Source organism: Hypomesus nipponensis, chromosome 9 (assembly GCF_054491055.1).
Source record: "Hypomesus nipponensis isolate SF chromosome 9, ASM5449105v1, whole genome shotgun sequence".
Lineage (NCBI taxonomy): Eukaryota > Metazoa > Chordata > Actinopteri > Osmeriformes > Osmeridae > Hypomesus > Hypomesus nipponensis.
This window is the reverse complement of record NC_140369.1, coordinates 23,698,024-23,721,464: the sequence shown is the minus strand read 5'-3', so window position 1 is coordinate 23,721,464 and position 23,441 is coordinate 23,698,024. Positions and strand designations below refer to the sequence as shown.

The window sequence follows — 23,441 nt, the reverse complement described above, 5'->3', positions numbered from 1 at the left end:
ATTTAAATGTTTAATTCACCATACACTTGAAAAGGTGTTGTTTTTGGTACCGTTTCAATTCAAAATAACAATGTATGGCTTTTGTCGGAGACTTTTCATAAACCAAAACGCTAAATTATATATAGCCTATGTAGGCCTACAAGCCTAACTTTATTATTTGTAATCGAGAATCACTTTGCCATAAAAGCTCTGAACACAACAAACAAAAGACGCACGTTTTTGCTTTCCTTTGTTCTCGTTGGTCAAACTGCGGTGTGACGTCCCTCTTGTTCAGTTTGCGGCGCAAGCGCAGAATGTTGGCTAGAAGAAGCGTCTTTGAATAATTTTGGGTAACTTGATCAACAAGGTGAGAACAAACAAAAGTTCCCAAATGGTCTTTGAACTAACTTCTTCGTTTTATTATCTTGTTTAAGTAGCTATGCAAATACGTGGCAGGTGGTGTGTAGAAGTATTTTCGCAACTGTTTTGTTTTGTATTCCCAGCCACGTCGCCAAATAAATAGGTGTAGCTGGGATGACTTGAAGTTAGCATTAAGTATTCCATACTGATGATTTCTGACATGGCCTACTGTACAGTGAGCTAACAACTTGCAAACATTTCTAAGCATTGTGGTGCTAGCTTACCTTGTTAGCTATGCCATATAGTAAATGTGTGATTTTGTCATTTCAATGGCTAATTGTGTTTGATGCTCTTTTCGAGCTGTTACTAAACGCGAAACAATGTTGCAAGATCTAGCTCTAGCTAGCCTAGCTATAGTGATTTCCTCGATTGGTTACATCGCTAAAATGTTAGCCTAACTTGGAAGCGATATGTAGTTGTTCAGTAACAAAAGATTTAAGTGCAACTTAAACCAAATGTGTTTTGTACCATATGTTAAGCTAAGTAAAAATGACTAGGAAGACACAAGATTGGAGCGTCAATATTATTAATATTGATTACTATAAAGATCCTCGATCAGCTCAAAACAAACAAATATAAATAATGCGCTTTGTTATTGTCGACATCCGATCAAGCTTTAACGCCAGAGATGCACAAGCTTGACGTTGAAGATTATAAAACGTCCTTGGCATTTGGGTTTCATTTGCTCAAAACTCCATCTCATTAATTGACACCCAACTGGAAAAATGACACAAGCCAGCATAAATCAACTATCGAATAATTAGGCTTAAATTGTATTTACTTCAAGTCAGTCTGTTACTTCACCCCCCAGATGAAGTAAAATACTCTAATTACCACAAAAGTTACTGTTGATATAACCCTACTCTTCCATCACGGTAAAGGCACTCTGAACATACTTGGCTGATTCTTCAGTGCAGTTATGAAATATTGTTACCATAGTACAGTTGGCACACAGCTTCCCACATAATCAAGACAGAGCTTAGTATTGCAAAACACTATGTAGGTTAAGGTTTACCCCTTTCTCTTTAGATTCAAATTTAGACCAAATCTTAATTTAATCTCAACTTTTATCACCCCACTTAATACGCCTCCCATCCTTTCCCACGGTCCAAATCTCTTTAGTTTCTGTCTCAGCACGCTGGCCCACATTGTCTACTGTAGGCTTTGTTTCAAAAACTGCTGACCTTGCAGATTCCATTACAAAATTGTGGAGCCTTTTCCCTTCCCCAAATACAAATCGACTGCATCTAGTCTGGAAAATCCTGACTGAGCAAAGAAAGAAACAATTACGCACTAGTCAATGCACACCAGGACCTTTCCAGTGGCCCATTACAGACTAGTTCTCCTGATCTGACCAGATTTCAGTAAAACAGTTAGAACTCTTCATTTGACTATCAATGTAGGTCTATAGAGGCTATCCCTAAAAGTCAAGTGCCAGACAAATCTTGTGTTCCGCATGTATTGTCGCCAACATTACAACCTTACCTTCAAGGGGTTTGTTCTTTTCGTCAATGTCCTTAAAAGTGTGTCATCCAGACTGTTTTCCAATGTACATATGGTGTTGATGCTCACAGCGATGTCCTCCATCTTTGAATAAAAAGTGAGCTGTGGTGAAGCCCAGAAGCTGTTTGGTGACTAGTTGATTTGTGTGTGTGTGTGTGTGCGTATGCATACCCGTGCAAAGCATTGGTGAATAATAGAACGACCTCAGCCTTTCAGAAACTGCTGGCCTGGCTGTCATGTGCAGCATGAGTGGGGAAGTGTGAATTTGATGGGTGTGTGTGAGAGTGGGTTGAGTGTGAATGTGCCTTTAATGTATGTGTAAGTGATTGAGGGAGCAGTGTCGAGTGTAAATGACTAGTGCTGTAGCCCTACCCAGCCCAGAACACGCAGGTCCAGATATAAGTCTTAGAGACTAAGTATTTGCCTACTACTGCTAAAACAGTAGAGCAGGTGTACTTGATTGAGTAGACTTCAGATAATTTATTTGGAACATTCCTTGCTAATTAATTGTAGCCTACTACAACAGCTTAAAATGTAGCCTTGTGTGTGGGTAAAGTGGACCTACTCCAATGAAGAGTGCAGAGGATTCTGGGGAATGAAAAACATTTGGGCAGCTGATGGCGGGGGGGTCGAGGGAACAAGACTTTTTAGGGAAGGGACACCTTCACCCTTCTTTATGGGTAAGAGCTAAACTCTTCTCTAAGACTCTGGGCCTTTAGCATGTTTGTTAGCCTACAACTTAAGGGCTTTGTCTGTTTTCTTTTTCCTGTCCTTAGTACTCTGAAGCTTTGTGGTTACTTAGCACCATAGCTGGTAGAAACTGTGTTCATCGGAAAGGCACTTTTTACATTGCTGAGGAAAAAAAGCACTGTGAAATTAGTTGGAAAGGCATAAATCATGCCTGTCCTAAGGTCATCAGTATCAGGGCAATATTAATAAGTACCTTGTAATTTGGGAGCTAGCTATACAGAGAATAGCCAACAGGAACATCCCAATTTTCTGCATTAGGAAAACCAACCAGGTGAGCAAGGTGTGTTATTTTTCAGTGTTGACAAGGTGTGTCCTGAAGTCTTGCTTTTGTCCCTGGCTGAGATGAAGTGAGGGAGACCCCTCTTCAATTCTAGGCTTGATTTTTACCTCACGTGGGGTAATGAGGTTTAGGTTTTGTAATAAGGGGCTAAAGAGAAACTTTAGACCTTGATCGTCCTACAAAGCCATTGATCTGGCCCCTTAATCATCATGACTCGTTCCAAAGGTCAATAAAGGTTGTTTATAACATACAGCTCAGCTAAGGGTGACAATACGTTTCAAGAGAAGACACATCCTGGTAAGACTGTCAACCTTCTTGAGTATGGATACATATTTATATATGCTTTTTTAGCGTGTATTACTTGGTTCTGTTATTGAAAAAGGCAGGTTAAAAGCAAAATTATCAAATGGCCTGCCTTTATTGATGGCAGTTGGCCAATGTGTTGATTTCACCAGTGAAGTTGTTTTTGGCTAGTGAGACTTGGGATTTTCCAATACAAGGAAGACTGTGATCTGCCTTCCAAATCTCCACCCTCTCTGAACTGTGCACAGCCACTTACAAAAGCATTCAATGGTTGTCATCATGATTCCCAATACAGTAAAGAGGCTGGGAAAATGACAAGGTGTTTTTGTCTCTCCTTTGTCTCCCTCCAGTCTCAGACCATGAACTACGTGGGTCAGCTGGCGGAGACGGTGTTTGTAACAGTGAAGGAGCTGTACCGCGGGCTCAACCCCGCCACACTCACCGGGGGGATTGATGTCATTGTGGTGCGCCAGCCTGATGGTTCACTCCAGTGCTCCCCCTTCCATGTGCGTTTTGGGAAATTAGGGGTGCTTCGGTCCAAGGAGAAAGTGGTGAGCATACTTGTACACACACACACACACACACACACACTTACCCGGCGCATCTCTCAAGTACTAATAGCTGCTTTGTGTTGCAGGTGGACATCGAGATCAATGGGGAACCCGTTCAGTTGCACATGAAGCTAGGGGACAATGGAGAAGCTTTCTTTGTGGAGGAAAATGAAGATTTGGAGGTAGGGTTGAGGCACATTGGGTTCAAAGATACTGCCTTTATAGCAGCTGGAGACTCTTTGCCCAAGACTCAATACATGTTTTAATCGATTCTCTCCTTCCCTCTAGTCCAGAGTGCCAGCACACCTCTGTACCTCCCCAATCCCCATGGAACTCCCAAAGGGAGGCGAGGAGACTGCTGAGGTTCTGGCTAGCGTGGGGGGAAGCTGGCGTCGGAAAAAACGCCGCCGCAAACGCATGCGCTCAGACACACACTTGTGGGAGGACGGCAGCTCCTCATCTGAGGAGCGGGAGAGAGAGAGGGAGAGAGAGAGGGAGCAGGCAGACCTGGAGAGCCCTACCAAAGTGCCCACTCTGAGTATACTAGCCAGGTCAGAGCTGAACCTATTAGAGGGCTACTCCTATGCATTACTAGTTCTGATACTGAAATGGTAATCTTTAGCCATTAGGACTCTACATCATCATTTTTCAATTAAAGCCATTTCAGAATTTGGGGAGTGCAGTCCAATACCCATTTGTGACGCAAATGGTTGAACTTGCTGCTTTAAAGCCAATACACCTTTGTGGTTGGAGGGATCGGTAAATAACATCTGTAATATGTCCTTCATCATATCAGTAAGTCGGTGTACTACTCACTGGCTGAGGAGCCGTTTGAAGTGGGTGCAACACAGAGCCGAGACGTTCACCCCCACTCAGATGGAGAGTGGTCTCCTTCAGAGAGGTGAGAGCCCCTCGGCAGATTCTGTCTCCCTTTCTGTTCTCAACTGATACTTACTTTCTCAAGTTTAACCATGAAATGGTCTCATGTAACGAGTACCCTTGTCATGTTCGGACTCTTACTACCCTTTTTTATACAATTCTCTCACTGTCTTCAAGCACTGTGTTCTACAGTCGCCCATCCTCTCCCAAGAGTGACTCTGAGTTGCTTGTGAAGCAGCAGGAGTCCTCCAGACCACAGATGCAGTGGAGCTGGGGAGGCTTCCCCAAGGTACACACACACGCAGGCGCACGCAGGCACCTATATCAAGGTTTAGAGCTCGCACTTACTGTTGATCACAAAATACACTCTGTCCTTTCCCCCCGTCAGTTGGAGAGAACCCCTTCCGAAGTGCAGCGTGCCTCAGGCAGCTCTCACTTCCGCACCATCCACAGGCAGGACTCTTTCGACATGGACTCCGAGGCCACGGTCATCTGTGGTCGCATAGACCGGGTGGTCATGGTTAGACCCCAACCCAGGATACTGTCTTCAGATTCAGAACTTCCGTATATCGAAAGGATCCCTTTCACCCTTGATGACGGACCTCAGTCATTCCACTCCAGTACAAAAGATCCATCCACATTAGCATCATTAGCAAAGGGTAGCTTAGATAGAAGCCAGGTGCTTGAACAAACCTGGGTAGATTATTCACAGACAGGGTTGAAACTAGTCAAGCAAACCCCATCCAACGTAGAGGTTGAGGAGTCCCCGAATGTCTTTGGAAAATCAGTTTGTGTTGAGTATAGTGAGAATGCTACGAGTCTAGTTACCGAAGAATGTACCGACAGCAAGGATGTCAGTTGCCTATCTGACACAGCTAGCATATCTAATATTGCTTATTTAGCTAAAGAGACACAAAGATCGAACACAACCTCTTTAGCAAACACTATCAGCTCACCTAGTACTGCTGATTTAGCTAATGCAGCTAGTTCAGTTAACTCAGAGTCACTCGTTGACATTGAGAAGCCCGAGCAGCAGAGTGCTTTACTGGAGCCAAACCATCAAGGGCTCAGGAAAGGAGTTGTTTTGACTGAGGCGGACAGAGGGAATGAACCCTGCACTGGGGAATGTGACCAAAACAAGAAAGTGGCAGGGATTGACATGACTACCGAGGCCACACTGACCAACCAGACTGCAGAGAGCGTTGGGGTAACCGAGCTGGCCAATGAAACCGGAGGGGAGGACCAGTCGGCAGAGGGAACCTTAAAATATGAACAGCAGGATAAGACAAAAGGTGAAGACATCTTTACATGCATATTATAAAAAGTACATGGTTATGTTATAATTCTCATAATTTTAATGATTCTTGTAATCGTAAGTAACAATAAATCTCAATAGTTAAAATGTTATATCTGAGTCTAGCCTGGCTGCCAGCCCAACTTAGCCCGGCCCACAAAAAAATTTGGTTGGGAAGTTGGGTCTGGGGGGGGCACGTTTGGGGAAAAACTAGTCCGAACAGGAGCTGTTCGGACCAATCAAATTGTCAGGGCGGGCTTTATACGATGATGGACAGATGATCAACAGTAACGTTATCAACCACGTCACCAAAGAGCGCTTTGGTTGAATTCCTTTTCAACAAACAACATATTACGTTGCTCTGATTGGTTGTAGGTCTATCCAATTGAGCGAAGAAGCATTTGTTTTACGAGTTCGGTTGAAACATGCCCCATACTCACAGCCCAACGGAGAGTTCTCAGACTCATATTCTGACTAGAATTATGAGTATGACAACGTCAGGCTAATCTGAGTCATCATCTCTTCAACTATCAAATTCAGAGTTTGTCCATTGTTATGGTTGTGCTGTACTCATTCAGTGCTTTGTGTTGGAATGCAGGAAAACGCAGCCAGCACCTGGGACCTTCTGACATCTATTTGGATGATCTGTCCAACCTCAACCCTGAAGTGGCAGCTCTCTACTTCCCTAAAAGGTAACACAGGAAATTACTTCCACTGCTAAACTGTTGGGCATAAACATCATAGTACCGTTGTCTTAGAATTAAACAGCATTCTTGCCCCTTTATTTTAACTGGATTACGGCCATTTCGAGTAAACATGGTGAGCCTTTAGCATCCGTTAATTTAAACATCTGAAAATTTAAAAACTTGAATGGAACAATATACCCTGATTGGTACTCAAGTTAAAATGTCACCAAAAATTATTATTAAAAAATACATTCTCAAAACGATGAGCCACCGATAAATGATGATATAACTGAAAATGTGTGCAGGTACACAAAATGTAAAGTACTGTTATGTCATGTTGGCCTAAAAAACTGAAAACACCAACATCTGACACACAATTACATGTTTGGAAATGGAAACTCTAGGCTTTATGTAGAATTTTAAATGTACAACAGATGGCAAGTGGTACATTGTCATCAGGCAAAGATGCATAAAACTAAAATCCCTCTGTCAATGGCAAATGAAGACAAGTCTTCAAAACGAAATGTGAAATGATCAAAAACAACAGTGAATCTATGTGGTGCATTTGTAATGTGTTGAATGTACATTTGGTTACCTGAAATGTTTGGCCTCTCCCCTATTTATATTATGACATGGTCCTGAGTAATCAGTTACCGTACAGTCAAGGATTACGGTGCATTAAATGTGGCAAGATAGATCTTTCCCTCACTTTTTCCAAGTGGTGAGGAATGTTGACTTATCTTGTCTGTGCCACAGAGGAAGTAGAGGGCTGACCTTGGTTCAATGCCTTTATAAAATTAACCTCGGGGTGTCTGCTTTCCTTAAAACATTTGCAAACAAGGATGTATAAGATCCTTAAAAAATATTTCTGAAACTTTGTAACCATGACAGAAAGTTAACTGATACTACCTAACATGATCTATTAGCGGTACATCTCCATTTGAGTAATCTTAAAATATTTGTCCCTGCCTGGATAGGACAGTGACGAAACACTCATACGGCAACAGTGTTTCCCACAGATTAGAAAGCAATTTGTGGCGGGGGGAGGGGGGGCTGAAAATGATTCACACCGTCACAAAATCGACAACAAACAAATAATTTCTGCATGTGCAGGTAGCATCTCTAGTGCTAAATTAACTATTTAACTGGTCGGCTCCATGACGCCGGGTAAGTAGCTAGCTCCTGAGACTTCTCACCAAAAGAACGAAGTGTTGTGACGTTGTGACTGTGTGCATATGTGAGAAAGACATGTGAGTGATAGAGACGGAGGGAGAGCAAGGAAAGGAAATGCAGCTGAACGAATACGCTGCGTGTTTTAACCTAAATAGTGTTAAAAAATAATAATAATTACGAAACGCAATATGTGGCGGCCGGTGTTGATTCTGTGGCTCACCACCATGTATTAGTCTATGTGTGGGAAACACTGGGCAGTACTTGGATGGGAGTACCAGAATCAGAAACAGATTCAAATTTTGACTTCATCTCTTAATTTGCTCAAGTATAACCATTTGACCATATTTCACTGTTAAAAGGTCACACTGGGGTGACACCTAACTTTTTGATAAAGTACTATGCTGCTTCATCTACACACAAGCATATTGCATAGAATGTGCCTGTGCCTGACTTGGCTTGCCATGGTAGTATGCTATTGTCACAAGTTAGAGCCACGTTTGCTCTTCCTACCCTACGTGTCCTCTCTGGAGTTCAGTCTCCTGACTCCCAGATGCACCTGATCGCCTTTCCTAAACACCACTGTAGCCCTTTGTGCCAGTGAATACCAGTGAGGGGTTGTTGTCCAGTGTTGTCCGTTGATTCTGAAGCCTTTACAGTACAGTCACTGACGTTTCAAAGGACCATGTGTAAAAATGTATCCACTGTCGAGTTGAGCTTAACAAACTTACTGTATTTGGAGCATGTTCTGTAGATAAATTGTGTGATGTGTTCAGCATCTCACAGGAGTGTTTTCATCCCTCCAGTGAGACGGAGGGCTTGCCGCGGCCGGGCCCGGAGCAGGGCTCCACGTCGGGGACCCAGTCCCCGCAGTCTGTAGGCAGCGGGGCCATGGACAGCGGCACAGAGTATCTATCCGACTCCACGTCTGACACCATGGACGCCAGCATGTCCCTCTGCGGACGCGTCTCTGACACCAGCTTGATTAACAAAGGTGTGTTTCTGTGTGCTCGGTTTGTGTTTTTTGGTCAGTTTGTAATGTGACATGCCCATGTGGAAAGGGCAGGAAATTGGCTTCTGCTCACATTTGCTCACCATCTGACGGGGGTCAGATGGCTGAGCGGTTAGGGAGGTTGGGCTATTAATCAGAAGGTTGTTGGTTTGATTCCTGGCCGTGCCAATTACGTTGTGTCCTTGGGCAAGGCACTTCACCCTACTTGCCTCGGGGGGAATGTCCCTATACTTACTGCAAGTCGCTGTGGATAACAGCGTCTGCTAAATGACTAAATGTAAATACACAACATGGTCAAAAGTCTGTGGACTCATGAAGGCCGAAATATGCTTCCGCGTCTCCGTTTACGGATGGGCCGGCGCACAAACAATTCACCGCCAGAAGAGTAGGTGGCGCAACGTTTTTTTGTAAGACATCGTCGAGTGTTTATTTACCTCGGTTACTGTGAAGTTGGAGCAAATTTACAAATTAGCCGTTTAATCAATAAAATATGCACATTTTCAACTACACTGCCCATTTGTAGGATTGTAAAAACTTACAGCAATGGCGGTCAAAGGATTCTGTTCTTCCTGTTTATCACGGCAACCCCGCCCCCGCCCCTGACGCAAGCAGTTCTTAATACTGACCAATCACAGCCAAGGGGGTCTCCGTAGCTCTCCAAAATTACGACAGTTAGAAAATTGAGGAGGTGCACGTCAAGCTCTCCGAGGCTCTCCGGGGGCTGACTGAGAGCTCGTAGAGGGCGTTCCACGGAGACGAGGGCGTTCTCATGTGTCCGTTTTTTGAAAAACGCAGAAGCATATATCGGCCTTAAGAAGCCTATTCGGACACCTGATCTCATTCCAAAAAGATGTGTTTGTTATGAAATGCTACTATCCAATAGATTGCATTGACGATGGATTTGCTTACTTTTAAGACCGAAAAGCATTAGTGAGGTTGAAACATCAATGTGGAGAAATTATGCCTAGCTTGCATTGACGTTAAAATGTATATCAAAGGTGGATGCCAGTCAAGTTCTTCCACACCTCTTGACAGATAGGACAGTAGGGACCTCACTTTGTGCACTTCCCCAAACTGTTGCCCCAAAGTTTAAAGCATTAAATCGTATAGAATGTAATTATATGCTGTAACTCAAATATTTCCTTTATTGTATATAAGCCTAAACCATAAAAACCACCCAGACTATTATCGCTCCTCGCAAACCGTACAGTTGACAGTGCATTTGATCATGTTGCATTCTACTGGCAGCTGTCTTCTGGCATTTGTCATAAAGCGTAATTATCAGTTCAGAGAATGTATTTACTCGACTTCTGAGTCTTAATAAACTTGCATTACTTCAGCAAATGCTTTGTGGTATCTAGGGGATCATCTCAGGAAGCTACCGACAAACTGTTCTTGTACATACTTTACTTTCCGAGGTCGTTCCGAACTCTTGTGTTTACTACTGTAGGCTACTGTAGTGATTGTTGCAACTGAAGACGATGTTTGAGAGCTAAGCACTTCAGCACTGATTTGAAGGTGTGTCCACGCATACTATACTTTTGGCCAAATAGTGAACATATAGAAAAAGTAAATAGTTTTAATCAGAATGAAATAAATCATTTGTCTCACATAATTTGAGGCGCTTTCTACTAGTTGTTGATTCAGTCATCAAATTATCTCATTGCTTTTCAATTCAGATAAGTTCATGGAACACATTGTGACATATCAGGATTTTGTGAACAACCCTGGAATCATTGATGATCCAAACCTGGTAATCTGCATTAACTCAAAGTAAGTACAGCAGAGAAGCAATTCACAATTTCTTCATTTTCAATTTCATTATACTTTGGGGGTGTTGTAGTGGCAATTTAAATTTTCATGTTATAAGTAATGCTGGTTCGGGATCAAATTTGCATTGAGAGTGTTTGTGAAGTTATACAGCTCTGGAAAAGTCCACTGCACATTTTTCTTTCATTTAAAACAGAGTTGAGAAGGACAATTTAGAGTGAGGAACACTCTAAATTGTCCTTCTCAACTTTTTTTTTGAATCCAGAGTTGTATATAATAACACACAGGTAGGCCTAGGATAGTAATTTTATTGTTTCTTATTAATTAAACAGTTTTTAAACTGTACCTTAAAGTCCCTTGCCAGTGTTTGTTGAAACAAGAAATGTAGTTTTTTTTTTTGACAAGCTCAGGTTCAATTACCAGAACTTAATGTGTTTAGATCAATGTGCCAACTTAGTTTGAAAATTGAAAGCTGAAATGTCTCTCCAATTGCTGTCCATATGATGCACCAGAGGACCATTTAATGATTCCACCCATATGATGAACACATATCCACTGATGTAAATTGCGCAAGAAAAATATAAACTTGTGGTTATTTTGCCACGGGCATTTGTCATGGTTTAAAATGATTTTTGCCAGGTACTGTTATCATTGGCTTTATTAAGATTGGGCTGTGAGTCACATTCCTTTTATTTACAAAACCAAAGGTATGACTGAATGTCCTAAGGTTCTCCCTTGTGGTTGTTCCCTCAGGTATTACAACTGGGCGGTGGCAGCCCCCATGGTCCTGGCAATGCAAGCCTTCCAGAAGAACCTGCCAAAGGTATTTTTCCTGTTTCATAAGGATAGCTTTGCTTCCTCAGTTATCTGCCTTAGATCTCAAACCCTGACAGAATTCTACCCTTCTTTGTATATTAGTTTTGATGCTGATGTGATGCTTTTTTCTTTTGTGTGTGATGCTACTGTGTAGATGCCAGGTCGCAAACATTTCACCATCCTGATGATGCTGTGTTATTCAGTGCATGGGACAAATAAACCACTTTGACTTAGAACTTAGGGATGAATACTTTCAATTCCGCATGCCACTGTTCTCATCAGGCAAACAATGATAATGGTTTTTGTGTTGCCTCTGACCCTGTCTGAGCAGAACACCATAGAGGAGCTTGTAAAGGTCAAGATGCCCAAGAAGTCTGGGCGCTGGTGGTTCTCCTGGAGGAGGAAGGACATGGACGCCAATCAGGTAGACAGGCCAATCACCACAGGGTTAGGGCAAGCAGTAGTGTTGCATAAACATGGACATGAACAGTAGGGCAGTTAATGGATACAATTTACTGGAAAAGTACTTGTATGTGCTTGCTTACAAGCCTCGACCTTGACTTTCTGCAGGCCAACTCAAAGCAGAGCCCTGAGGAACCTCAGATGGAAGCCTCCTGCTCTGTGTCTATTCCTATGACTATAAAGTGAGTTACCACCTACACACACAGTATGGTAGCAACATACTGTACTTTGTGATGAAAATGTGTTATGTTTTGCTCTTTAGGGCAACTCTCGATGATTTGTCCAGCGATGAGGAGGAGGGTCTGGATAGACAAGCCAGCCTATCAACAGAGACCATGACCACAGCTCAGTGCATCAGCCAGATGTACAGAAAGTCACTTCGCCTCACCTCTGAACAGATTGTGAGTTTTACACACACAAGCTAAAACACACCTTTCACCTCCGAGCACACTATGTGCCATAGACGTCGGATATTGGTAAAAAATTATGTGTTGAAATATGGGTTCCCAAGATCATCAACATTCTTCTTTATCTTGTACATATTGACTGCAAATGCTATTGCCTACATCTTAAATTCCTCAATCAAAACAAAACTGGAGACATCTTGGTTGTGTGAATGAGCACAGACCATTGTGGTTGTGTTGTTCAGGAGCGGTTAAACCTTCGTGAGGGGGCCAACAAGGTTGTGTTCAGCGTGACCACTCAGTACCAGGGCACATGTCGCTGTGAGGCTGCCATCTACCTTTGGAACTGGGATGACAGTGTTGTCATCTCCGATATTGACGGCACCATCACCAAGTAAGTGTTTGTGCATGTGACATATATAGTGTCAAATGTGTGTGTCTAATATAGTTTATAATGGGACATTTTAGTAGTGTCCACATACGGACACAAGTATTGTTGTTTAGGCTGTGTACAATAGTAAATTTGGATAAATAAAATAAAAATATACTAAATAAAAACCTCTTTTGGGCCCCTTTACACATTAGGCCATCTGAGAGTTGTTTAGCAACATAGACGGCTCAGTGCCAGTTCAATTTCACATTGTGTGTGGGAGTGGCCCACTACTTTCCAGACAGTTAATTTGCGGCAATCCTGTTCCTTTGGCAAGTCGGGCTTTCCTTCTTAGATAAGTTTGGGAAACCACTGTCAAACTAGAGCTGGAGGAAGTTCAGGCAAAAATTGTTGGGTGCTCATTTTAATTTATCATATTTAATTCATTTTATAACATTGCCTATTGCAACTTTAAAGGTTGATGGGCAAATGTTATATAGATTTTTCCATTTAGTCAATTTGTTTGTTGTGAATATAAATTAGCGGATTCACGTTCAGTAGCAAGTCCTATTTTAGTATAATGATATACTTGCATATCCTTTTGAGAGTGTGACTCTTTAGCATCATCCAACTTCTGGAATTGTGTTTCTATAGTGTCTCAGAATAATTAAGAGTATATTCTACAGCTAAATTCTCATGGAGCCACATTGAAATGCATAGCTTATAGTATCAGCTTGTGCTCATTTCAAATTCAATGTGTTGGGAGTGCAGAGCCAGAACGAACCCTAACTTCTGTTCTGTCACTAGATTAGCATTTAATTGCGTGGCATGTGTGTTTCCTTTCAGAGGGTAGTGGATGGCTGTCGTGTATGCAAAGCCATCAACTATCTGAGTACATGTACTGAGTATATGTCTTTTCTTTCTGGATTTATTCAGATCCGATGCCTTGGGACATATTCTTCCACAGTTGGGTAAAGACTGGACACATCATGGGATTGCCAAACTCTATCACAAAATCCACCAGTAAGTACTGTACAAACACCCTTTCATTTTATTTAACTACTATTTTACATGTAACTTGCGTTACATTTTCCCGTGATGGCCATGTAAAAATTCTAGAAATGTATTAGATCAATAAAAAACACCTTAACATCTATGTTACTTACATTTATTCATTTAGCAGACGCTTTTATCCAAAGCGACTTCCAAGACAAAGCTTTACAAAAGTGCATAGGTTACTTAGCCTTTTCCATTGTTTTAGGGTTGTATGTTTTTCTCCAAACTGTTATAGACTCATTTAAATAAAACAAGTTAGCACTCAAATCTCATTGGAAGCAACAGTCAAGTGCTGCTTTGAGTGACTTCTGACTCTGACTTGCCCCTCTAGAAATGGATACAAGTTCTTGTACTGCTCGGCTAGGGCCATTGGCATGGCTGACATTACCAAGGGCTACCTGCAGTGGGTGAATGACAAGGGCACTGTCCTCCCCAAGGGCCCTGTGCTGCTGGCTCCCAGCAGCCTCTTCTCTGCCCTGCACAGGTAAAGAGTCCCCACACTATCCTGCACCACGGGAAAATGGCTTCACTGCTGCTGTCACCTACCTAGATGTTCGGGCAAACTGTACTCTTCAATCTTTTACTTTATGTCCTTCACTTACCCATCCCAGAGAGGTGATAGAGAAGAAACCAGAGGTGTTCAAGATTGCTTGCCTGACTGACATCAGGGACCTTTTCAATCCCCAAAGACAGCCCTTCTATGCAGCTTTCGGCAACAGGACCAATGTAACCTACACTACAATGCTTATTTACTTGTTACTGTGTTATACTGTGTTTTATGCTAATGATAAAAAACCAAGATGATGGCCTCAAGCTACAGCCTGATGGTTCTGAGTGGTGTTGTCTCCATCTGCAGGATGCGTATGCCTACAAGCAGGTGGGTGTTGCTGACACTAGGATCTTCACTGTGAACCCCAGAGGGGAGCTGATCCAGGAGAACACAAGAGGGAACAAATCATCGTACGTAGCCAGCCGAGAGACTTGTGTGCTTGCTTTTGATTGGTCTGTGTGGGTGTGATTGGTCTGTGTACTTATGATTGGTCTGTGTGCTTGTGATTGGTCTGTGAGAATGCGCTACAGGCGTTTTGTGTTTGAATGTTTAAGAAGGTTTGTGTATGTGTGTATCTATTAATTCCACAGGCTGTGTGTGTGTACATGCATTTAGTTTCCAATGATTATCTGGAGAGCCGGGCACTCTGCAAAGTTTGAAATGTGGCAGGTACTTTTTTAAATAATCCAACGGACTGCAGTGCCGCAATTGACGTTGTTCGGATCAGCATTGCAACATTTTTATCACCAGCTGCATCACGGGCACAGCACTATCTATAATTCCAGAAATCAGTGTGTGTCACCGACATCAGCGCTGGCACTGTACCCTATCTATAATTCCAGGAATGTGTGTGTGTGTGTGTGTGTGTGTGCGCTCGCCACCAAATTTCTCATGGGCACCATATACACTATAGTTCAAGTAATCTGTATGTGTGTTTCACTGATATCTTATTCGCCAAATGTTTTACCATCACTGTGCACTAGTATATGTAACTACATGTACTGTGTGTGTGTCTTCCAGGTATGCTCAACTTAGCGAGTTAGTGGAACACTTCTTCCCAGTGGTCCATACAGAAGGATCGTCATGTTCCTTTGACTGCCCAGAGTTCAGCCACTTCTCCTTCTGGAGAGCCCCTCTCCCTCCACTGGACCTGTCATCCCTCCTCTAGCTCAACTCTCAACTTCCTGCTCTGTCAAATATCTCTTCTTTTCAAGCAACTTCAAGAATTAATTAAATAAAATGGTATAGGCAATCGATATCCACTTGGATCTAAAGGCTAGATTAGAAATGTGATTAAAGGCTACAAGAGTATGGCGATAACGGGACAAGCACGTACTGTGTATACTTGTATAGTGCAATGTTTGACATGCAGTCAGGTAACATGAATGGAAGTGATAATTATTTTCATTGGTATACTTTAACGCTACAAGCAAAATTGCAAAAAGGCTTAGGCTACACAACTGGAGAAAGGAAATGTTTGTTTTCTCTATCTGAAATTGCAGATATATATATATATATTCCACCCTCAATATTGATTTATTATTACCACACTGTAGCATTGTGACATGAACCAAAAACGAATGTATATGCTTTCAAAGACTTTATATAATGGAGGTGTTCACACCTAAACCCTGATTGCCCAAGGGAAACTTTATGCCTCATTTATTTTGGGTGACTGTCATCCAGCATCCCCATGTTGGGAATCAATCACAATTATACATACAGCTAGGCAAAGAGATTGGTATTTTAGTGGAGAAACTAATACCTGTGTTTAAAGTGGCATTCCATTGGCCACAAAATGGAAAAAAGTATATGCCAAAGTTTGAATTTGCCTTTTTGTTTATGAGAACTCCTACAGTTGAACTAAACTGGCAACATTTAACTATTCCCAGGTAGCTTTGAAGCAGAGCAGTATGCGGACTGAAGTTGCGGAACATTTATAACTAGGTTTGAACACGGTTGTTTAAACGAAAAAGGACAATGCTCACTAAGCATTATCTCCTGTGTGTTATAGTAAGAGAAGTGTGGATTGCAAGAGGATCTTATTGTTGAATGTGTGTTGAATTTTACTAGATAAAAGTTCTGCAGTCTACAGTCTTGGAGGTACTGGACTACAGTAAGGATGTAGACTAGTGCATGTTATCGGGTGGTTTGGATTCATATACATTCCAGAATGGAGCTAACATAACTCTTGGGGAAACTGAATTGGTTATAGTTGGGTCTGACATTGTGCCTTTTGTGGTATATTGAATATTCTATTTATTTACTTTTCTAAAGATTTTTTATCTCATCTAAAGTGATGGCATGGATTATTTATATATATATATATATAACATGCATTGGAGGAGGACCACTGTTGTGACTGTTACTGTATGTTTCTTTTAATCTTATTTCTCCAAACAAAGTGAAACACTCATCCCCAACACGGCGTCTTATGTTTTAAGTGGTTAGTAAAATACAAATGGTAACATTGTGTCTTTTGCTTGTAAATTACACTTAAAGGACATGCACATCTGTGGAAAGTGTGTATATTACTGCGTCCATTACCATGCGGATAGATAGGGTTGCCAACCGTCCCGAATTGTCCGGGACATCCCGATGTTATGGGTGATTTTGATTGGTCCCGTCAGGGACAGCTCCAGTCCCTATTCCAGTAACAGCCTCGCCAGCTACTGTAAACGCGCCAAAACTCACGCAAACATTGCTATGGGACACGGTGGTTGCTTGTTGGTGACAGTGTGTGAACTGGCCACTGGTGAGGTGAGCATTATCTTGTGTCAAAATGAGAAACATGTAATAATTGTCTTGACTATTACTATGAACAATACATCCAAGCGAGTAAAGTAGTGGTTTGCCAAAATTAAACTGAAATTAGTAGGTTTATGGTATGGCTATAATGAAAGCTTACGATTTTCGTTATTGTTGGTCAGCTATTGGCATGCGCGCGTGCACCTGGAAGAAAGGTTGAGGAAGTTGGCAACCTTACGGATAGATGATTTATATAATTTAATAAGAGCAATGTTAATTATGCGGCAATATAGGACTGCTGACTTTGAGATCGACTTTTTTTTATGGGTTTTCGTTTTCCGATCATGTGATTGGGGTGAGCTGCCAATATTTGAACAGGAACCATTGTCTCCGCTGTTTCAAGACTGCAGGTAGCAATGTAACAGGTGTCTCAAAATGTGTTTCGTCGCTGCAATTGGAGTACATCGCAGTAAAACGTTTTAAAATATATTTGTGACTCCATAACATCGTGTTGTTTTCGATCTCGAAGGATACTTTTGGAATCATATAGGCCTACATACGCCCCACTTTCGAGACAGGTGCACACCTATGTTTCTGTAACCTAAATGTAATTGGGGGAATTTACCTTTTCAAGCGCGCGGGACAGCTAACGTCAACGATTTGTAACTTTTGTAAAGGTACGTGTATATATTTAATAGCTGTAATTTCTAAGGAAATCGAAAGTTACCAACAGTAACGCCCACATTAATCGTCTCTTGGACTTCGTTCAATGACTCATCAAAAATGAGCCAGTAGCCACAGCTACTTTGTCGAGTAAACACGAGCTGGAGCAGACCTGTTGGGATTCTGTTTTCCAAACATTTGTAAATAATGAAAAAATACAAGATTAACCATCAGAAAAATCAGCTAAAATGACGGACAAATCAACAACGATTAAATGTATGTTACAGCTGTACTTAAAACGTTACACATTTGGTTTTTATCACGCACAGTTGGTTACTTTTTAATAGATAGTCTATAGATCGTATTGTATTTTTTTTTGGTAACATTTTATTGTTTTTCTCACAACCAGTCACCATGTCACATCGTGAGATAGATGGGCCTCTGGCATTGGAGCTGAGCTGTCCCATCTGCCTGCAGTTATTTTTGGAACCAGTGTCTTTACCATGTGGCCACATCTACTGCATGGCCTGCCTGCAGAAGGCAGTGGATGCAGACCACCATCGCTGCCCTGAGTGCCAGACAGAATATCAAGCAACCAAGGACCTGATGAAGAACTTCAAGATGTGTAGCATCATTGAGAGATACAAAGCCACAGCAGGAAGCCGTCCTACAAATATTGAACCTATGTCTGACACTGATTACACAGGTACACCTCAGGTGGTCCACCAGGTGGCGGTAGCAACTAACCCGACCAATTTTGATAGCTCAGGATGTCCTGAAAAAAGGCAACAGGAGTCGGACCTGGGGGGCAAACAGGCTTTTCATATTGCTGGTCCATTATCCAGCTCCTTAAATAATGAACTAGATAATCCCAAAGCCAAAACAGAAATGGATGAACTAAAACACAAATTAGCATCCCAATTGGCAGAGCTGACACACAAATTACAAATGTCAGAGGAGCATCTGAAGAAGGAAGAGGTTAGGGAGGTGGAGGTGAAGGCTCACAACAGCCAGTTGAGAGTGAGGACAGCCAGGCAGCTGGAGCAGATAATGGAGTTAATGCTAAATTACAGCGAGGGGGTGACAAATTTGATTGAGGTAGAACTTAAACCCATTGAGGAGGGTATGGAAAGTCGCAGGAAGCAAGCAGTAGAGGTAACCAAGCATCTGAGTGAAGCACACTTCCAGGCTGAATCCTTATTGAATGAGAAAGATGAGACTGTGTTTAACACTGAACTCCGGATAGTACTGCCACGCATCGCAGAGCTGATGGCCCAGCCATTGAAAAACTGGGATGGTAATCTTGAACCCCAAATCAACCCAGACAGGGTTTGTTCTGAGCTGGAACAGAAACATTTTGAGTTGAGGATCGGACTTGGGGCGGCTCAGCGCTCTATACGAAACATCCTCAACCCCTCAGAGTTGACCTTTGACCTTGAAACAGCTCATCCCAACCTCATCCTATCAGAAGACCTAAAGACGGTGACCTATAGTGCAGTGAAACAGGCCTACCCACTCCTGCAACAAAGATTCAGCAGTTTCCTCCAGGTGCTCAGCTCCCAGAGCTTCTATGGAGGCGAGCATTGTTGGGAGGTGGAACTAGACGGTGCCCCCTGGATTGTAGGTGTGTGTTACAGCAGTAAGCTGGAACGTAGCGGGCTAGCTAGTGCCTTGGAGAGCAGCCGCAGTTCCTGGTGCCTGATGTGGGTTGATAACCTGCTCAGAGCCTTTGAGCAAGGCCATGATGTTCCACTGAAGAGGACCACAATGCTGCGCAGGATGGAGATCAGACTCAGCTTCAAGACCAACAGACTGAGCTTCTACCATGTGAGCCCTTGCAGTGGGAAGACTCACATGTACACCTTCAAGGCCAACCTTACGGAGCCAGTGCACCTGGCCTACAGGATGATGGCAGGCCAACCTAAGGCATACATCACAGTGTGTTCGTGAGAGCTTATAGTCGAGCCTAACTGTGATGGCAGTGTACACGTTTAAGTTGTTATAATAATAAATAGATAAATCATTAAACATTTTGTGTGAATGCAGTAAATACTCAGTGCTGCAATAATATAATCCAGAATAGTTGTGCAAGATTAACATAAAATGTATAACTATTAAGGTTGGTTTAAGCGCATTTTAGACATCTGTGAAGTCACATTGCTTGCCAAAAATGTTTCACGAATAACATTTGATTTGAAAGGGATCAAGGTTGGTTTGTTGTTGTTGATTTTGTGTCTATCCAATTCATTTACATATTTTTGGGACATACTGTATGTTCTGGATGTAAACATTGATGCTGGTTGCAATGTATTAGAAACATTTGTATCTGTGGTGACATGAAAACCAGAGGAAACAATAAAGTAATCAAGTTTAACACCTATTCATATTCTTTGCATGCAATAATGGTCAGATGTCTCAGACCAATGAACTTAACATTTTCAAATCATTGTCTTTCAGACTTTAGCTGCAACACCTTTGGTTATTGTCTGTTTTGGGGGCTTTGTATATTCATTTGCATTGAGTAAACATGTTTTAACTGCCAAATAGTAAGCTTAAGTATTTGTCAGTGTATTCACGTGTTGAATGGAAATTAGGAAAGCTACAGTTTTCAATCTCAGTCCAGGTACAACAATACATAAAACCAATGAATATACTGATATAACTAGAGGATACAATTTCTGGGGAAATTGTGAGGCGTGCTTGCGTCCTTTGCAGATGAGTCTGTTTTATTGCTTACATTTTACAACTAATATTTCTGTATATTTTAAATAATTATGCATAGGCCTACTTACTAGCCTATTTATGATTCTAACAATGTTGTCACACGCAGTCATGGCCGTAACTACCATTGAGGACACCGAAGTCGTGTCCTCTGTATTTCTTTTTTTCTTAAATTGTGGACCATAAACTCAAAATAAAGTACACGTGAAACTGACTGCAGGACGATAATCTTGGTCTCCCACAAACTGTAACGTGATTTAAGCTACATGTCTGCTGATTGTGAGTTTATAACAATTCGTTTTAACAAGAAGAATAAATGATGGTAGTAATGCATCACATGAATTATTATCATTAGTAGGCAGACTAATGTCTTGTTTTAAGTCTATAGAGCATAGACAGTACGGCAGTTCTTAGTAGGGGATTGATTGCTGTATTGTAGTGTTTTATTTATTTATATTAACTAGAGAGGGTACAATTTCTGGGGAAATTGTAAGGTGTGCTTGCTTGTGTTGGTTGCAGGGGTCCATATTTAAATTACCTTTTACAACTGATATTTCTGTATATTTTATATAAAAATACATAGCCTACTTATTTATAATGATTACATATATTTAAAAGCATGTTTTTTCTGCTCATTTACAACTCAAAATACCAAGTGTAGTATAATAAAATAGTTGTCTTCTCATTTCCCCTGCAAGAGGGAATGGTGATCAGCAACCGAATTAAACGTCATTGTAAGTTTTTCCCTTCTCTAATACTTTCAGGCATTTAGCCTACTCATATTGCATTCATTCATTCATTTAAAAAAACTTTTGAAGCTTATTTTAACAACGACGTTACCAACAGCAGCTATCTCAGATGGAATCGCGATTCTAATAGTACTAGGCTAACTGAACATATGCCCCCAAAAACGTAAATAAGCTTGACATTTATTTAGGGGAAAATCACTCATTCATAAAATTGTCAGTGGTAGCGATCATTGTCAATAACAAGGTAAAATGCGATATAGCCCTGCTGTGTGGAGAAGGTACCCCGGTTAATTGTAGACTACTACTACTAGACTGTCTTGGTAGCGATTGCGTTGGTTGAATTCGATTTAAAGTTACTTCCGTTGTACGGTCTAGGCTGAAATGAATTATTTTCATGAACAGATTGACAAAGTTTAGGCTGTGGCAATGGAGTTCAGGTTAGTAGTCACTAGTCAGATAGTTTCACCTATTGAAAGACTTTTGATTTAAGTAAGGGTAGTAGTGCCGAACATGTGCCGCCGTTTGACTTCCTACTAGTACTGTAAACAGCTGGAGATGTTTTTGTTAGCTACTAGACTAGGCTACAGCGTTGCAGTGAGCTACACTGGTTTGAAACCACAGGTAATGATAATTTCACCCACAAATCGTTTACTTGTAATCTAATGTCATAATAAACGAAAATGTATTTGTGAGGAATGTTAATTTTAACGATTGAAAGATGTATCATAGACTGCTGTAGTATGTGTTGCCCAGGCAACAGTGGCTAATGTCATGATGCTAATGCTTCAGTGAAATAGACTACTGTTTACGAAAGTAGATGTACTTCCTTAATAATATTCGCTTATATTGTACATTACACATCACAATTGTGTGTCATATCTCAAAGTAAAATGAGCAAATAGTTATCACCCAGGCCTCTTTGCTTGTGGCGTTTCTGCAGCTGCCTTGCAGTAAAGCAGTTAGCCTAGCTATCTCCCAGAAGTTAACGAGCTGCTAAACTAATGTTCTGCTCGAGATAGTCAAGCGAGTTTTTGTGACGTTAGTGAAGTCACTGACTCTGGCTAGCAAGTTAGCCACCGTTAGCTTCACTTTTTGCCACAAAAACTTAATTTCTACTTTAACCGCGCAACTGAACGTAAATCCCAATAGACAAGTTTGCGCGCCAAAACCAGGGGGCCGCTATAACTCACACAAACGCAATTCATTTCCGCCGGAAGTGGTTTGCACAGCGTCTGCCGGTGTAAACACAGCGATTTGTCTATGCTACTTGGGATCACGGTTCTACTACTTACTTGTCGTTTGACATTTACTACTGGATAAGTTGCCAACGTTGTCGCATGTACTTGTGGATAACGTCGTCGCCATACTTTTAAGTACATTTTAGAGTAGATTTATAGTTATAAAGCTTTTGCCAGTCCATCATTTTGGAGCTTTTAACATAGAGCAAAGGCAATGTCAGAAGATGACTAGTCGGTGATTCATTAGAACATTTGTTGTCTAGCTTTTCAATCTCTCAGCAAAATGTAGGCTAATTATTTGGCTAAAGGATGCCACACGTATCAGACAGAAGTTGTTCTATAAATTCATAGCCCGACATTAAAAACATTTATAGTTGGCTGACTGATCGCGTTGTTGTACCCAGTCAAAGGAATAAACACATAGGAACTTCATGAACATTCAATGGTCTTGCCAGTTATCCTGGCAAAACATGTAGCATAATGTTCTTTATTTTTTGCCAGTTTTTTTTTTTTACACGGTCCAAGTAGCCTAGGCATACGTAACATTGAAAGCTAATTTGTTTGGAATTTTTAGGCTATACTTGATGTTACATGTTGATGGTCAGCCTATTCAATTTAACAACTTCAGAAGGACAAGCCAGGCAGTACACTGTTATCCTTATTTATGTGGCTTGTCACTGCCTGAAGTGCCTACGTATCTATCTATTCTTCCTATGAACCCGGTTATGACTGCTTTAAACGTAAAGTACCGGTTGGCTACACACCTCATGCCGGGCTTATACAGATGTGTGTATTGGCACTTTGAAATGTTTGAATTATTATATCCACATATCAATGTATAATTATTAAATCCACTGCAACAATAGGACAAAGGAACACCAACAAAATGTGAATAGCCTACAAACAATAAGCATACTACTGTAATATAACTGTAACAGGCTAGAGGCAATTCTTGAGGCGATTCTAGGTTTTAAAACAGGTCGTAGCACTCTATCTAACCACTCGTTCAGGTGCTTTCTCGAATGTTTTTAACCAACTACCGCACACGTCGTTCCCGAACCACTTTT

At 41.5% G+C, this 23,441-nt stretch overlaps 2 protein-coding genes across 5 annotated transcripts; both read left to right on the top strand.

Annotated features, from left to right (window-relative positions):
- The first annotated feature begins 262 nt into the window (after positions 1–262).
- Positions 263–16,718, top strand: LOC146273576 (phosphatidate phosphatase LPIN2). The gene is made up of 20 exons (XM_084704938.1): positions 263–346; positions 3,586–3,786; positions 3,873–3,968; positions 4,075–4,337; positions 4,583–4,687; positions 4,843–4,954; positions 5,054–5,957; positions 6,558–6,651; positions 8,622–8,809; positions 10,507–10,600; positions 11,351–11,420; positions 11,745–11,837; positions 11,984–12,057; positions 12,138–12,276; positions 12,525–12,673; positions 13,586–13,672; positions 14,037–14,189; positions 14,317–14,431; positions 14,562–14,665; positions 15,276–16,718. Exons 2-20 carry the CDS (start codon positions 3,595–3,597, stop codon positions 15,421–15,423), a joined length of 3,180 nt encoding a protein of 1,059 aa, XP_084561064.1. The 5' UTR covers positions 263–346; positions 3,586–3,594; the 3' UTR covers positions 15,424–16,718.
- A 32-nt stretch (positions 16,719–16,750) lies between these two features.
- On the top strand, positions 16,751–20,040 carry trim107 (tripartite motif containing 107). Of its 4 annotated transcripts, none has more exons than XM_084704939.1 (2): positions 16,751–17,010; positions 18,076–20,040. In XM_084704939.1, the coding sequence occupies exons 1-2, from the start codon at positions 16,854–16,856 to the stop codon at positions 19,614–19,616; spliced, it is 1,698 nt and encodes a 565-aa protein (XP_084561065.1). In that variant the 5' UTR covers positions 16,751–16,853; the 3' UTR covers positions 19,617–20,040. The 4 variants fall into 4 exon arrangements, with proteins under 4 accessions (XP_084561065.1, XP_084561067.1, XP_084561068.1 ...); XM_084704941.1 differs by having other exon boundaries at positions 16,896–17,015; XM_084704942.1 differs by lacking the exon at positions 16,751–17,010 and adding an exon at positions 17,080–17,680.
- Positions 20,041–23,441: the final 3,401 nt, after the last annotated feature.